Source organism: Solanum lycopersicum, chromosome 3 (assembly GCF_036512215.1).
Source record: "Solanum lycopersicum chromosome 3, SLM_r2.1".
In the NCBI taxonomy this organism is placed as follows: Eukaryota; Viridiplantae; Streptophyta; class Magnoliopsida; order Solanales; family Solanaceae; genus Solanum; species Solanum lycopersicum.
The window spans coordinates 1,221,028-1,236,671 of record NC_090802.1 but is presented as its reverse complement, the minus strand read 5'-3'; the positions used below and the strand labels follow the sequence as shown (position 1 = coordinate 1,236,671).

At 29.4% G+C, this 15,644-nt stretch overlaps 2 protein-coding genes across 3 annotated transcripts; one reads left to right on the top strand and one right to left on the bottom strand.

Annotated features, from left to right (window-relative positions):
* The first annotated feature begins 8,599 nt into the window (after nt 1-8,599).
* LOC104646088 (serine/threonine-protein phosphatase 7 long form homolog) lies at nt 8,600-13,265 on the top strand. 2 transcript variants are annotated; one of them, XR_011220308.1, is made up of 7 exons: nt 8,600-8,869; nt 9,602-10,390; nt 10,504-10,698; nt 10,772-11,212; nt 11,362-12,064; nt 12,141-12,959; nt 13,040-13,265. XR_011220308.1 is itself a non-coding variant. In XM_069296091.1 (6 exons), exons 2-6 carry the CDS (start codon nt 9,611-9,613, stop codon nt 12,191-12,193), a joined length of 2,172 nt encoding a protein of 723 aa, XP_069152192.1. In that variant the 5' UTR covers nt 8,600-8,869; nt 9,602-9,610; the 3' UTR covers nt 12,194-13,033. The 2 variants fall into 2 exon arrangements, 1 of the variants encoding a protein (XP_069152192.1); XM_069296091.1 differs by lacking the exon at nt 13,040-13,265 and having other exon boundaries at nt 12,141-13,033.
* A 109-nt stretch (nt 13,266-13,374) lies between these two features.
* On the bottom strand, nt 13,375-14,658 carry LOC138347778 (uncharacterized). Its single transcript, XM_069296092.1, has one exon. It carries the CDS (start codon nt 14,577-14,579, stop codon nt 13,446-13,448), a length of 1,134 nt encoding a protein of 377 aa, XP_069152193.1. The 5' UTR covers nt 14,580-14,658; the 3' UTR covers nt 13,375-13,445.
* Nucleotides 14,659-15,644: the final 986 nt, after the last annotated feature.

Genomic DNA, 15,644 nt, shown 5'->3' with positions numbered 1-15,644 from the left:
CTACTTAGTATCAATATAAATCAGATTGGCGACGGAAGAAGGAACACTATGCATTATCAAAGATCTTGAGTAGGCTCACGCTCTATTTGACAATCTTTCATAATTAAAAACGATTACTACGTAGATAAATCATATTATTAAAAAAAAAATGAACTATCAATTGAGCGTTATTTCAACTAAATAAATTCTATAATTTAGAAATATAGGATTTATTACCTTTAATTAAAGATTTTGAATTTGAATTATAAAAATCTTAAAATACTATTTCCATAAATTAATTCTACGTGATCTCAATCTAGATTAGTTTGAAAAATCTGTAGTACTAAAGTTTATATAGTTAATTAAAAATAATAAAATAAAATAGAAAGAAAGAAAGAAAAAGTATTTTTTGCTACTACATGCCGATGGAATTGATGTGTTTTGTTTTTTCCATTGGTTTTTGTATGGTCAAACAATTAGAAATGTGAGAATTCAATTACGTGTTGGAGATGATTTGAAAATTCACTGAGAATTTAAGCCAAAGCATATTTACATTTTAGAAATATTAAATTATTTTTTCAAGTTGGACATATAGTAATTTATATCAACGATCTTTTAATAGTTTATATAATTTGAAAAATATTGAATATGGTAGCAACATGTGAAGGTGATTAATTATGTTAGGTTTGCATTATCTCTTATTTAATATTGTAATTGATTCGTTGTATTAAAATAACATATTTAATATACTATTTAAAAATATATTTTTTTATAAAAATATCATCTACATTTTTTAGCTTTGTATGTTTTTAGGTATATCTGGAGCTATGATTAAATTTATATAATTTATTGCGGAGCTTTTTTTGGGTTAGCACTTTTTATAATATTTTCTTTATATTTATGACTTTAATTCAAAATCGACGATTAAGAGTAAAGTAGCCCAAAAACTTCAAACACAAATCCACAACTAATGTTGTAACCTTCCAATTATTAGTATCATGATTTCTATATATTAATTATAATTCTACATAGAATAATATCAAACAGAATGTGCAACTATTACTTATCTTATACATAGATTGAAAAAAGTATTAAAGAAAAAAAAATAGTAATACAAACTTAATGTATGCACTATTTTCTAATATCTTTTACGTAATGTACTCTTGATTATTTTGTTTTCACTCGTAAATCTCATTGTAACTTGTAAATTATATTTTAGAAACATAACACGTAAGAGCTTGTATAGATTAATTTATTTTAAATATTTTTAGTAGATTGATAGTTTTTTAAATACAAATAAAATAATTTAAATACATATTTTTAAGTTAAATAATTAAAAAATTGAAATGAAAAGAATTTAACTCTACACCAACGGTCTCTAAATCATGTTCGCTAAATTAGTTTATAATCAAACGCGTTTATCAAGTATGTGCATGCAGGGTTAGTAAATATACCCTTTTTAATGTATTAATTTGTTTATTGTTTGAGTACTTTCTATTAGTTTAATAAAATACAAAAAATCCTATAATTTGTTGTTAAATTGCTAATGTAAAATAATTACTACCTCTATTACTTTTAAAAAAAAAAAACTAGAAATTGGCATTCAATATATAATATATTGATTTTTTGAATATCAATGTACTATCAAACTTCAGAAAATTTGTATTCATCATTTCTAGACATGACTTTTTGAACTAAAATTCAGGTTAAGGCCTATTTGTTTTTAATAACATTAATATTTGGCTCAATATTAAGTAATAATTTCTAAGTCTGAACATTAAAATATTTAAAAATAATAATAATGATGAAATCACATAAAAAATATAGTCAATTAACAAGTTATAGCAAAAGAAAATCATAATTTGAAAGTACTAAATCATGCTAAAACAAATTTAGGAAGTATTAGTTACATAACTAAATATTAAAAGGAAATTAAAATTAGATTATATATTTTAATTGTTTAAACCAATGTAAAATATGAGTACAAATATTCAATATTATTGTCATTGTAAGTGTTAAAATTATTTTCTTATTGCATTAGTATTAATTTGATTTTGATTTAATTTTATTATAATTACCAATAATTGTGGACTATAATCTTTATGGAACCATTAAAAATTATAAGTTTCAAAGTTGAAATATTATATTAAAAGATAAAAACAATGAAAAAGTATAAGAAATATATAAAAGTAAATATTTTTATGTATAAAATAAAATTTTAAAATTATATATATAATGTCAGGTTGGTTGGTTTTGCGTTATTATTTTTTTAGTTAAAATCAAACCAACCCAAATATATTCGGATATTTTGTTTCAACATCAAATCATCACTAGTCATTTTTTTATTTGACTTAATTTGCGATTTAATTCGATTTTCAGTTCAGTTTTGTACAATCCTGTCCAAACATACTCATGATTATTTTGTTTTCACTTGTACATCTCATTGACACTTGTAGATTATATCTCAAAAGCATAACATGTAAGAGCCTGTTTAAATTAATTTATTTTAGGTATTTAAATAATTTTATAGTTTTCGAATAAAACAAAAATAAGATGATTAAATTTTTTGAAAAATAAGAAGTTAAGTCAACCAAATAAGCTTTTAAATCGTGTTCGCCAAGATTGTTCATAAATCGCGTACGTCAAATGCGTTTTATGGATTGCATTTCAAAACGTCTGTATGGGAGTGGAGAGTAGGTAAATTTGATAGATGTAGTAATTAATTTATTGTTTGAATAATTTCTGTTACTTTTATTTAAAAAAATTATATTTTCCTATAATGTACTATCATGTTGCAATTTTTTCTTTTTCTAGAAACAAGACATTATCTCTTATTTAAAAATTGATTTGATATATTAAAAGTAACTTATGTTATATAAGTTAAAATTTTTTTTTTCTTTTCCAAAAATATCATTCATATTCTTTAGCTTTGTATACATTTAGAAATGTTTGGAGTTTCGGCTAAGTTTGTATCGTTTACTACAGGGCTTTTTCGGGATTGATACTTCCTATAAAAGTTTCTTCATACCTATGACTCCAATTTGAGACCTCTGAGTAAGAGTGAAACCGTCCAACAGTCATACCACAAGTCCACAACCCATGTTGTAACCTTCGAATTGTTAATATCATGATTTTCTATATATCAGTTATACATAGAAAAATATCTAATAGATTTAAGTGGACAGTTAATACTTTCATTAGTTATATGTGGATTTAAAAAAATATATTAAAGAGGAAAATGATAATACAAATTTAATACATGTATTATTTATCTAATATTTTCTACTTACTAAACGTACTCTTGATATTTTGTTTTCACTTGTAAATCTCATTTACAACTTGTAAATTATATTTCTTAAACATGACATGTAAAAGTCTATTTAAATTGATTTATTTTAGATATTTTAAGTAGTTTTACAGTTTCTAAAATAAAATAATTTAAATACTTATTTTTAAATTATATAATATAAAAACTAAAAATTGAAAATAAAATCAAAAGAGAAGAAATTCGCTAAACTTGTTCATAAATCGCTTATGTGAAACGCGTTTTATCAATGGTTTTTGATGTAGTAACGAATGTGTGTGTATGTGCATGTTGGTCTGGTAAGTTTAACAGAAGTATTAATTTATTTATTGTTTGAGTAATTCCTTTTACTTAAATACAAATTTATATTTTCCTACAGTGTGCTGTCAATTTGCTAATGTAAATAAGCATTACCTCTATTGCTTGATTAGGAAAATAATAGAAATTGGCATAAATATACAAACTTATTTTAATATTAATTTAACTTGTTTTTTTTTTTTTTTTTAAGAGAAGTCTTTAAGTGGGTGCTAACTGATAAGAACTTTCAGACTTCAGAAAATTTGTATTCATTTCTAGAAATGACTTTCGAACTAAATTTCTTTTCACCAAACAGTTTTTCCAAACTTGGAACAGCCACCTAGCTTGACCTTTTTTGATATATTTATTAAAGTTTTTTTAATAAAAAATTTGAAATATTTTTGAATTTTCATCGAAATTACTGTAATTATATTAAACTTTGAAAATAATCTTTTACACCGCAACACTATCTAATAGTATGGACATAAAAAAAATTACATAACAATAATAATAATATACTCACTTTAACATATATATATATCTTTAAAATATATCATTAAATAAAAAGTAAAATAAAAAATTTTACATAAAATTTGACATATTAAAATAATATCATGATTTAGTATATATCAATATCACATAGGATAATGTCAAAATAGAGTGCACAATTAACGCATGCACTAGTCAAATTGATTTATTCTAGATATATTTAGTGTAGTTTTATAGTTTTGGATAAAATAAAAATAAAATATTTTAAATATTTATTTTAAGTTAAATAATATAAATAAATAAAAAATTATAAGTCGTAAGTCCATCCGAGATAGACTCTAAATCATATTAGTTAAATCTATTCATAATTCAAAAAATGCATTTTATCAATAACATCAACTCATGTTTAGATAAATTTATTCATAATTCAAAAAATACGTTTTATCAATAACATCTCAAATACTAAATAGACTCTAAATCAATGTGTATTTGCATGTTGGTTGGACCGATAAATCTATTAGATGCATTTTTAAAAAATATAAACTCAAATAATAGGTTCGGCAAATTGACTGATCTTAGTGTAACAATTAATATTCTAGTTTAAATTAGATCTAATTAAAAGCCTTATTATTTATACTTTTTCGGTTCTTAATTTTACTTATTCACTTTAAATTTTGTACGTTATTTATTAAATAATAATTAGAATGAATATATCATAGTGTCTGTATTAATTGATATGAAGTAATATGTTTTTAGTTTTTTTTTTTTAATTTTAAAATATATATTTTAAGGTAGAGAATGAAAAAAATTATTAATTTTTCTTAATATGTTAACATTAACAATTAGAAGTGAAAATCTAATTTTGAAATATCTGATAAATAAAAACAACTTTTTTTAGTAATTTCTACTACTTCCATATATTTTTCTATAACGTTCTATCAAATCACTAATGTAAACAATTATTACCTCTATTACTTGATAAATAAAACAAACGTTTCATCGTTAAATTTATTGAATATATTGATAAAGTACAAAATTATTATCGAAAAAATAGAGATTTTCACTAGCACCTCGGGCTATGATATATACATTCAAATCTAGAGGCATATTTAATTAAAAATAAAAGCAGAGATCTCCTCTTTTCATCGAACCCTTACCTAATTTGGTAAGATATATTTTAAAATTGAAGTCAATTAATCATGGCACGTTCGAATAATAGTTGTTAATTATCTTTCTTCATGGTGAAGCAGACATGCATGACCTCTCCACTTAGGCAAATATCATAGCATGAGATTATAATATGAATATTAAATAATATAGGGATTATAATATAGATTAATATAGGGATTCTACAATCTAAGTTTGCAATTATTTTCATTAAAAAAAAGAACAAGAGGGCGATTGTGGTTGCAGTCTGGTTAACTGCTTTCACAAACACCCAGCCTGCTGATTGGTATTATATAATAGAAGAATCAGGATCTGCAAGATATGGATATGAAACTGGATATGCTCGAACCGGACTGCATCTCGATTTGCAAAAAAAAACTTCTCTGGATGTTAATCACAAAGTTTGCTAATTTTTTCTTCTTCAAATAATCACACGAAAAGTTTATCTCCCTTTCAATAGTTAGAGGGAATATGTGTATTGGAAACTAAAATATGTATAAGTGGGTTTTTTGTCTTGAAATAATCGAAGTCACACATTATTTAACTTTGACGGATCAATCTATTATTTGAACTAATTTATTTGAAAAATCACGTTTAATATATTTCATTATGAGTTCATGATCTTATATGTAAAAAAAAAAGATTGACATGGATTAGTCAATACAATCTATCTTTTGTTAACCCATTGAGATAAATACCATTCAAAGTTAAATACTACTCCTTATTTTAAATGTTTACCAAAATGACATGCTTCTATATAATAAAACAAAAAACTAATCAAAATAATGACTGAATGATAAATATTACTTCTTTCATTCTAAATTATAAATCTAGCGTTTGAATACAAGATAAAAAATTATAAATTTGATTTGAACCGAATTTTAATATCCGTATAAGTTTAATACTCCCACATCGGCAGCTAGGCAGTATGAAGAGGAAATAGATGGAAATAAATATGCCACTCTTGCACGCGTGGTGAGTTTTGAAAGGCTGTTAAGACAAATGGCCGGCATAAGTTGTGGAACCTAACAGGGTTGGCTCCAAGGCCTGCCCTCTAATTCTATATTAATTTTATTTATGAGGAAAAAAAATTGTACATAGGTTAGTAATTATTTAAAAAAAATAAAATTACATTAGTGTTCTAGAGTTAATGCTATCATGACTATTATATTTTTATAAATATCAATTTTTTGAAAAATTCAAGGATATAGGTACATCACTTGAATATATCGCGTCTTTCATATATTATATTTTAATATATTATTTATTGATATGAGATATATCTATCTTATTCAGTATTTCGATATATATCTAATTGATACAAGACATATTCGTCTCATTCATCAGATTCCTCATATATTATATTTTGATATATTATCTATATTGAACAAGATATTTGTCTCATACATTGAATTTTGAGTACATTGTGTAAGAGTAATGTATTTGATAATAGGAGTAATAGTGAAGAAAATAGGATTTTTAAATTTTTTATAAATCACTAAAAATTTCATAAAGTATGATGAAATAAGTTATCTATTTATGTAATTTTTTCTTTAAGAAGTCGTCATCAAAAGATCTATCTTTAACATTGAAAAAAGATAATCATACGAAAAAATTATTGTATATATTTGAAATATCTAATGTATTAGAAAAAAGATTTCTCGTGTATTAACTGAAATCTTGTGGGCAATGGTCAATCATAATCACAACTAACCTAAAATTCCCGACTTGTGTATAATGCTTGAGTTTTCATAAGAATGGTTTTTAGAGTTGATTCTTAATTTAATATAGATGTTAGTATTTTATTATTTAACTCTTTTTTCACCTAAGATCAATAAACAGGAGTACAAAGTTTGTATAGTAATTTCTCATATATACACATAAATTATAGATGTTCAAAAACTTCAATATATATGTATATAAACTTTAAAATATCATATTCAACGAAGATACACATATATTATTAAAGAATCAAGATAAAATGATAGCAAATAAATAGGTTATTGACTGTCCAAAATTATTTGAATTGAAAATGGATTAAATTGCAAATTATAACTCAATTTATCTAACTTAAACGAATTGAGCGTATCATTTACTGTGGGTTAATTGGGACACCCATATGTCACATGTCCATAAAGGTGTTGTGCAAAGGCAAAATCACACATATAAGCCCTTCAACAAAAAATCACATTGATTATATTTGATTACTTATTTTAAATATGTATATCGTAGATGTGAAAACCTTTATCAACTTATTCGTATATATAATTTTTTCTCATATTTTAAACCCGTTTAGTAAAAATGTCTCCGCTACTAGCCTACTACACAGAACTCTGAATAATTTACAACAGTAATATATTTTTTTAAATCAATTTACAACAGTAATATATTTTTTATTTATTTTACAAAACTAGTATAAACGTTGTTGACAGTAACGTATTAGGCCATCTATTAATAAACAGACCAAAACTAACGGGGGACGGCGTTAAAGTTATAATACGTTACTACAAATAACGTTTTAGAGTTTAAGTTGGAATACGTTACTGAAAGTAACGTTTTAGAGTTTAAGTTGGAATACGTTACTGAAAGTAACGTTTTAGAGTTTAAGTTGGAATACGTTACTTTTTTAGAGTTTAAGTTGGAATACGTTACTGAAAGTAACGTTTTAGAGTTTAAGTTGGAATACGTTACTGAAAGTAACGTTTTAGAGTTTAAGTCGAAATACGTTACAGATGGTAACGTTTTAGAATTATTATAACCCATTAGCCGCACTTCTTCTCCCTCACTTCTTCTCCCTCACCTTCGTTCTTAAAATAAACCCTATTTCATATTTTTCCCCTTTTTTCATTCCCTCGCTAAGAGCTGGTTGTCGTCGTTAATGTTGCCGGAAAAGGGGATTCACAATATTTCAGCGCCATAAGTATTTCGAGAGGTAGTTTCTTTGCTTAAGGTATGTTTTTCTTTACGAAGGAATTGAATTGAATCGTAAGTAGGATTCTATCTTGTATAAATTGAAGAACGTGTCAATCAACTCATGAAATTGGATTCCAAAATAAGTATAATTATATTAATCCTGGAAAAAAGAACTATAAAGCCTTCAGATTTGGAACCATTTATGTGTGTGACCATAGGAGCATAGACAAATGAGGAATGTCTTTATACAGATTTCAGAATATAAGAATTAATTTCCAATACCCAAAAATAGAAAAAATGTATTCACTCTTTTAATTTTCTTAATCTACAATCCTCAAATAATAAATTAGCTATCAGATCTTGACCATATGCTTAGAAAGAATGATTTTTTTTGCTAGTCTTACGGTCATTAAAGATTTGAAACACTTTTTTTTTTTTAATTTTTCTAAAAGAGTGAGAGAAGGGGGTTTTGTGGTTTTGTTGGTTTTAATTTGTTTTTTTTTTTAAGTCCCAAATATATTGCTAGTCTTATGGTTATTAAAGATTGAATTTTTCATAAAGGATTCTTGAAATTTTGTACATTTAATATCTGGTTTGTCTTAGTGAGTGAGTGAGTGATTACATTGATATGGGAATTGAAAGAGTCTCCTTTTATTGTGGGTCTGATCATTTACTTCCCAAAAACCATAAGTATTTCGAGAGGTAGTTTCTTTGCTTAAGGTATGTTTTTCTTTACGAAGGAATTGAATTGAATCGTAAGTAGGATTCTATCTTGTATAAATTGAAGAACGTGCCAACCAACTCATGAAATTGGATTCCAAAATAAGTTGTTATCTGGTAACTTGTTTTGTTTAGTTCGATTTAAGGATTGTTTCATGGTCACTGAACTCAGAATTGTTATTTAAAGTTGTAACAATTGTATATTGTTGAAGAAGATTGCGTAGCAGTGCATTGAGAGAATAGCTATAGTCATTGTTACATTGTCTTTTAGATTAGTATATGTTTGTTAGTTAGTTACATAACATAATTAATTTGTTAGCCTAAATTGCTTAACTCATTAGTTGGTTAATTTTGATTATTGTAATTAGCACTTTAGTCATTTATATAAATAGCCTACTGTACAGATGTAAACATATAATGAAACTATCTAATAATGATAATCTATATTCTTCTCTGTGATTCCTTAAATTTGTCTCATCTATTCAAACAATTCTCTGTAAATTTTGATTCTTAACATATATCAACAAAAAGATTATACTCAAGTTCTATTGTTGCTTAGTGTAGTCTAAGATGGTTTGTCTTATACAACACACTTCCAAATTAAAGAGAATGACCTTAAAATTTTTAAATGTGATTTCATAACTTTACATCACTTTTGAAGTATGTCGCCAAGAAAAAACTACATAATAGTTCGGGCTAACATTTAAGTTTACTTTCATGTGTATTTCATAGGTATTTTTTATGGCTAATGATAGTGAATACAAGTTGGATCCCGGTCCATTGGAATCGAATGTATTAACGGGACAACTTACTCATAGATCACAAGATATATGGGAAGGAAATGTTAATATGATTCTTAATACGAGGAGAGAAGATGGAAATTTTTGGAAGCTCATAGAGAAATATCCCATCCATCCACGAGTTCTTGAAGTAATTAAGTTATCTGGATTATATGGTGTTTACAAATCTAATCGGCCTGCTATTGACCGTAGTTTGATCACTGCACTAGTTGAGCGTTGGCGTCCCGAAACTCACACTTTTCACTTTAGAACAGGCGAAGCAACAATTACCTTGCAGGACGTAGAGGTGTTGTATGGATTACCTGTGAATGGTGATCCAGTACTTGGTAATGAAATGATAAGGACCATAGAGGATTGGCAAAACATTTGTCAAAGATTATTAGGTTTTGTTCCTTCTCGTGAAGACTTCAAAACAAATTCCATCAAGGTCGCTGCATTTAATTCACACATGTTAAGCCAGCCACATTTGTCGAACATGGCAACACAAGATATGGTTAATCAGAAGGCAAGATGTTTCATGTTCTGGATGATTGCAGGTATGATGATGGCGGATACATCTGGTGGTTATTTGAAGCTTATGTACCTGCCTATGCTCGAAGACGTCAATAAAATTGGATCTTATAGTTGGGGGAGTGCGACCTTGGCATACTTGTATCATTTTCTTTGTAAAGCTTCACAGAGTACCCAAAATGAGATAGCCGGATTTTTGCCACTACTTCAGGTATACCTAATGATTGTACATATAATTTATTTATATTTCTTTCAATTTGTCTCTGTAGTGTTATTGGAGGATGAAATTTTTTAGAGATGTAATCCTAAAACTCTTTCTCCCAGATTTGGGCGTGGGAGAGAGTCACTGTTCTCCGTCCTCAAATAGTAGCCCACAGAGATGCGAGAACTATTTGTCATGTTGGTTTGCCTAGGGGTCCGCATGCTACTAGATGGTTTGCACATCTTAGTTGGACGAATACTACCAAGCATGTGTTGAAAGTTTATAGGGATGCACTTGACTCTATGATAGAAGATCAGGTACATTGCTTTTACTTATTTATAAATATTGTAAATGTAAAGACTCACTTTGCTCTTTTCTTTTTTCATGTAGTTTATTTGGGAACCGTATTCCGATGACTTAATTGAGAGTCTTCCTCTCTATTGTCATGCTGGACGAGACATATGGCGAGTTAGAGTTCCAATATTTTGTTGGGATGTGGTCGAGGTTCATTTGCCAGATCGTGTTATGAGGCAATTTGGACTACAACAAGCTATACCAACTCCGTTTCCATTTGATTCCAACCACTTTCGCCATGATCGTCGAGGAAGACCAAATACAAATTGGGAGTTGGAACATGCACATTGGTTATCATTTTGGAACCAACGTCTCCAATATAGTTGTGATGCACCGGTTAATAATGAACCACTTCGCTATGATGATCCATATCTTATTTGGTTCAGGCGCATTACTCGTCTTGTTATTGGTAATCCTAATTCACGTCCTCAAAATCAACAAGGTTATGTGCCTAATTCGACGGCATATGAAACTATGGTATGCCATTTATTGATTACTGTTGTTTAGTGTTGTTGCTGCCAAGTGATTTATGTGTCTTTATTGATTTTAGTGTGTCATTTATTTTGTTTAATGTATCATCAGATTAATGGCGCGTCATTAAATAACTTCCGCTTTAATTTATTTAGGTGCGGCATATTCATTCGATGGTTGATGAAGCTAAAACACTTGGTGATAATCCATCATATGAGGCCTTATACATGTTTAGAAAAATGGTGCGAGATCAAGGTTCTGATTGTTTGAAATATGTCCATGAGGCTGACAGGGTTCATGTGTCAGCCGATTATAGAAGAGATGTGGTACAACCTGTCCAGTTACATCACCCAGTTCGTAGGCGAGGAAAAGGTGGTGTTGCAGGTAGGAGAGAACGTGCTGTTGAAAGAGCACAAACACATGTTGAAATAGATCAGGCCACACAAAATGTCCAAGAAGCCTTAGAAGATGATCAAGCAACATCCAATTATAATATTGGTTCTATTTCAGGAGGTTGCACTCATGAATTCACTCAGGCATCAAATATGACATATCAACTGTCAGAAACAGATATCATGCCATACGTGACGCCACAGACTCTACAAATATCAAGTCATCCAAGTCTTTCATCACTTGAGAATGTCATTGGTAATTTTGAGAATGTCCCAAATTTTAACTCATCGCCTGTGCCTCTGATCATTGAAACCCCTGATGCCACTAATAGTTTAGAGGACCCGAATCATGATGTGGACGATAATGATCCAAAGGATGCAAGTGAAGGCGGTGATACGACTATTCAAAATAGTGAACCATCAAGGAGGGAGAAGCGTAAAATTAAACTTAAGCCTTGTGGGACTGGTACTTTAACATCTGACATTTTTTATTTAGTTTTACTCTCTTTTAGAATAATAGAACATTTATATTTTCTTTACAGGCGGTCACTATGCTATCCAACATGTCCAAAAACAGAGAGCCAAGAATAAGTAATGAAAATTGATGTTGCTGAAATCTTTTGGTGTTGCTGAAACCTTTTGGTGCTGCTGAAAATTGGTGTTGCTGAAGCCTTTTGGTGCTGCTGAAAATTGCAGCCAACTCTTTTTCCTTCAACCCCTTGTATCTGCTTTAGGTAAAGATCAAATTTTTATGATTATTTTTGTTTGATTCTGTGGTCCAGTTATGGCAATGACCTTCAATTTCATGGTTGCTGTTGGAATAATATTGGGAAACAAACGAGCCTTTAACTGTTTTGACATGACCTGGTGAATGGTGAAATGCTTCCTTTTTCGTTCCTAAGTTTTATGCAGGTTGATGTGGAGGACGACTCCAGTGACTGAATGTAGAGAGTCTGAGCCTTGTGTTGTGTCTTTCAATGCTCTTATGTCGAGTTTCTGTAAAATGGGTTCTGTAGATGTTGCTATGTCATCAGGTTTAATGTGCATGCTGTTTCAATGTTCACAGTTCCTTCACTTCAATCTATTCTAGAAGTCATCAGGTAATATTGATGAGAAGATATGTAGCAAGGATTGGTTGATATGGCTTTTCAATTGTACAAAGATATGTGTTGTAAGAGAATTATTCCAAACATGACTTTCCATCAAGTGGATTTGTCTGCTGCATCTCCACATATTCACTGTATTTCTTGGGTAGATAAAGTGGTGGAAACCTCTCATTTTGGATTAGAGGTGAAGATGCAAACTTGGATGTTATTGAAACTTATGTTTTTTGGAATGTTCATGAACCTTCCCCTGGCAATGTGAGTGTACAGTTTGTCCAAAAAGACTTGATCTTTATGTTTGCTTGTTGCTAATATACAATATATTTTCTTGTGGACAGTATAATTTTGATGGGAGATATGATCTTGCAATGGTCAGCAACGTCACACGTTGTTTTAGGACAATTCAAGACTTGTGTGATCCTACTAGGAAAACAGGGTTGTGCTAAGCAAAGCAGCTTGTTGATCCACTTTAATTGATTATCATAATGTGTAAATTTCTGCATTGCAACACACCAGCATTATGTCTATTGAACAAGAGTACTTTTGTGGGATTTTCTTCTTGATGTAACTAAATAATTAATTACTCCTCCCTTTTTTCAAAATATTTGTCCTACATTTTTTTAGTAATATAATTAATAGGCAACCGTTTGAAAGTTAAAAAAAATTAGAGCTGTTTGAAAGTTAAAAAAAATACATAATTAGAGCTGTTTGAAAGTAAAAGAAATACATAATTAGACTACCCACTTAAATTTGATTTCGAGTTGGACATCGACGCCTGTCATGCCCAGTTTGTTTACACAATCCACAAGCCCGCCCATATGTTGCAGTATCACGATCCATCTCATTATGAATTCTAGTGGTCCTTGATCGATTGGGACGTCGATAGAATTCATTACTTCTCATTATAAAGCTTGGTGATGGCCAATATGCCTCGTGTCCAATCGGTGAGAATGACCCAGAATATGTTGTAACATAATTCTCTATTGTGAAATGCTCGCTGACAAAATTTCTAGCTAATGCTCCCATTCTTTCAGTAACCTTCATGACATGTGAACACGGGAAGTGCAAATTAGCCCATTTTTCACAATCACATTTTTTTTCACTTAATGAAATACAATGAGGATTACCACCAATACCATCAGTTTGTATTGATCTAACCTCATATACCCCTGTGGATATATTCCAATCATAAACAAAGTGTCTTTTTGAATTTTCATAGTTTTTCTCCCACTTCTTTTTGAAACTGCTTGTCCATAATTCCTTTTGCTCAACAAGTTGGTGAGTTTTTTGACATCTACGAGTATATCGTTCAACGGTTTGCTCCAATGAAAGTCTAACCATAGCAGTGACGGGCAAGCCTCGAGCTTTCTTTAGAAGTCCGTTGAAAGACTCTGAAAGATTTGTTGTCAGTACTCCCCATCTTTTTCCATTATCATGACTAACAGTCCATTTGTCCAATGGAATTCGCATGAGGTATTCATATGCTTCTCTATTTTCTTCTTGAATTTCCCACATCAAAGCTTCAAACTTCCTTACTTGATGAGTTGTAGCAGCCCTCCACATAAGATTACTGAGGTCCCTATTTGGAAATTGAGATTGAAAATTACTTTTAAGATGTCTCAGACAAAATCGATGAAAGGCCCGAGGTTCCTGCAATCGCCACAACTCCGATAAACTAGTCAAGATTCCTTTTGCCCTATCAGAGATAATACAAATATTTTCTCTATCTTTTATCACATGTGCACTCAATTTCCTAAAAAACCATTTCCATGCCTCTTTCGACTCTTTGTCAACAATACCAAACGCAAGAGGAAGAATGTTATCATTTCCGTCAACTCCAACAGCAATTAACAATTTTATCTCATATTTACCATACATATGAGTTCCATCTACTGAAATAACAGGACGACAAGTTTGGAACCCATCAATGCATGGCTTGAAAGCCCAAAATACAAACTTAAAAGTTTTTACCTTTGGTGAACTCATTGACTCTTCGTGTTTCCATTCCACAACTGTTCCAGGATTAAAGTATTGAAAAGCTGCAAAAAACTTAGGAAGCTCACTAAATGATTTCTGAAAATCACCATATACCAATGTAAATGCGCGTTGACGCCCAAGCCACGCTTTTCTATATGTTACTTGATGACCAAATTTTTCATGAACCTTAGACATGACATCCACTACCAACAATTTTGGATTTTTACTTATTTGATTTAAAAATAGAGATGCAATTAAATTGGTATCTAAGTTAGTGTGACCTGTTGTAAGTCCTTCAGTCTCACATCTATGATTATTAAAATACTTTCCTATCTTCCAAAGGCTACCTCCAACCTTACGACCTCGAAGAAACCATGGACAACCCAAAGAATCATAAAATCTGCATCTCACAGTCCATACGCTCTTAGTTGATATTACAATCTTAAATTCTTTATTTTTGCGCAAACTCCAAATTGTCACAGCCCGTTTTAACTTAGTTTTACTACTAAAATACATATTTTTTTCTAAATCTTTTTTTGCATCCTCGACCCAAACAGAACAACATTTCATTTCGGATTCACGAGTAGAGATAAAAATATCTTCCTCAGTCTCCAATGTTGTAAAGTAAGGTATATCATTATTTTGCATTTCATCAAATTGATTTTGAAAATTCACCGCACTTTCATTTTGAGGTAAATCTCCAATATCTTCATCGGATTCACTTTCAATGACTTTACTCTCTCCATCATCTTCTGAAGGTTCATCCTCCTCCGAATTTTCATCACTTCTTTGAGCATGTGCATCATTACACAAATCAAAGGTAGCTTCATCTTCTCTGTAAAAAAAAAAATTCATGAAATACAAAAAAATGAAAATAATTAATTATTCATGCTATTAAATAAAATTAGCTAAAAAGATTATTCTACCTGATTTCATATTGATTGTGTATACTCTCAATATGTCTTT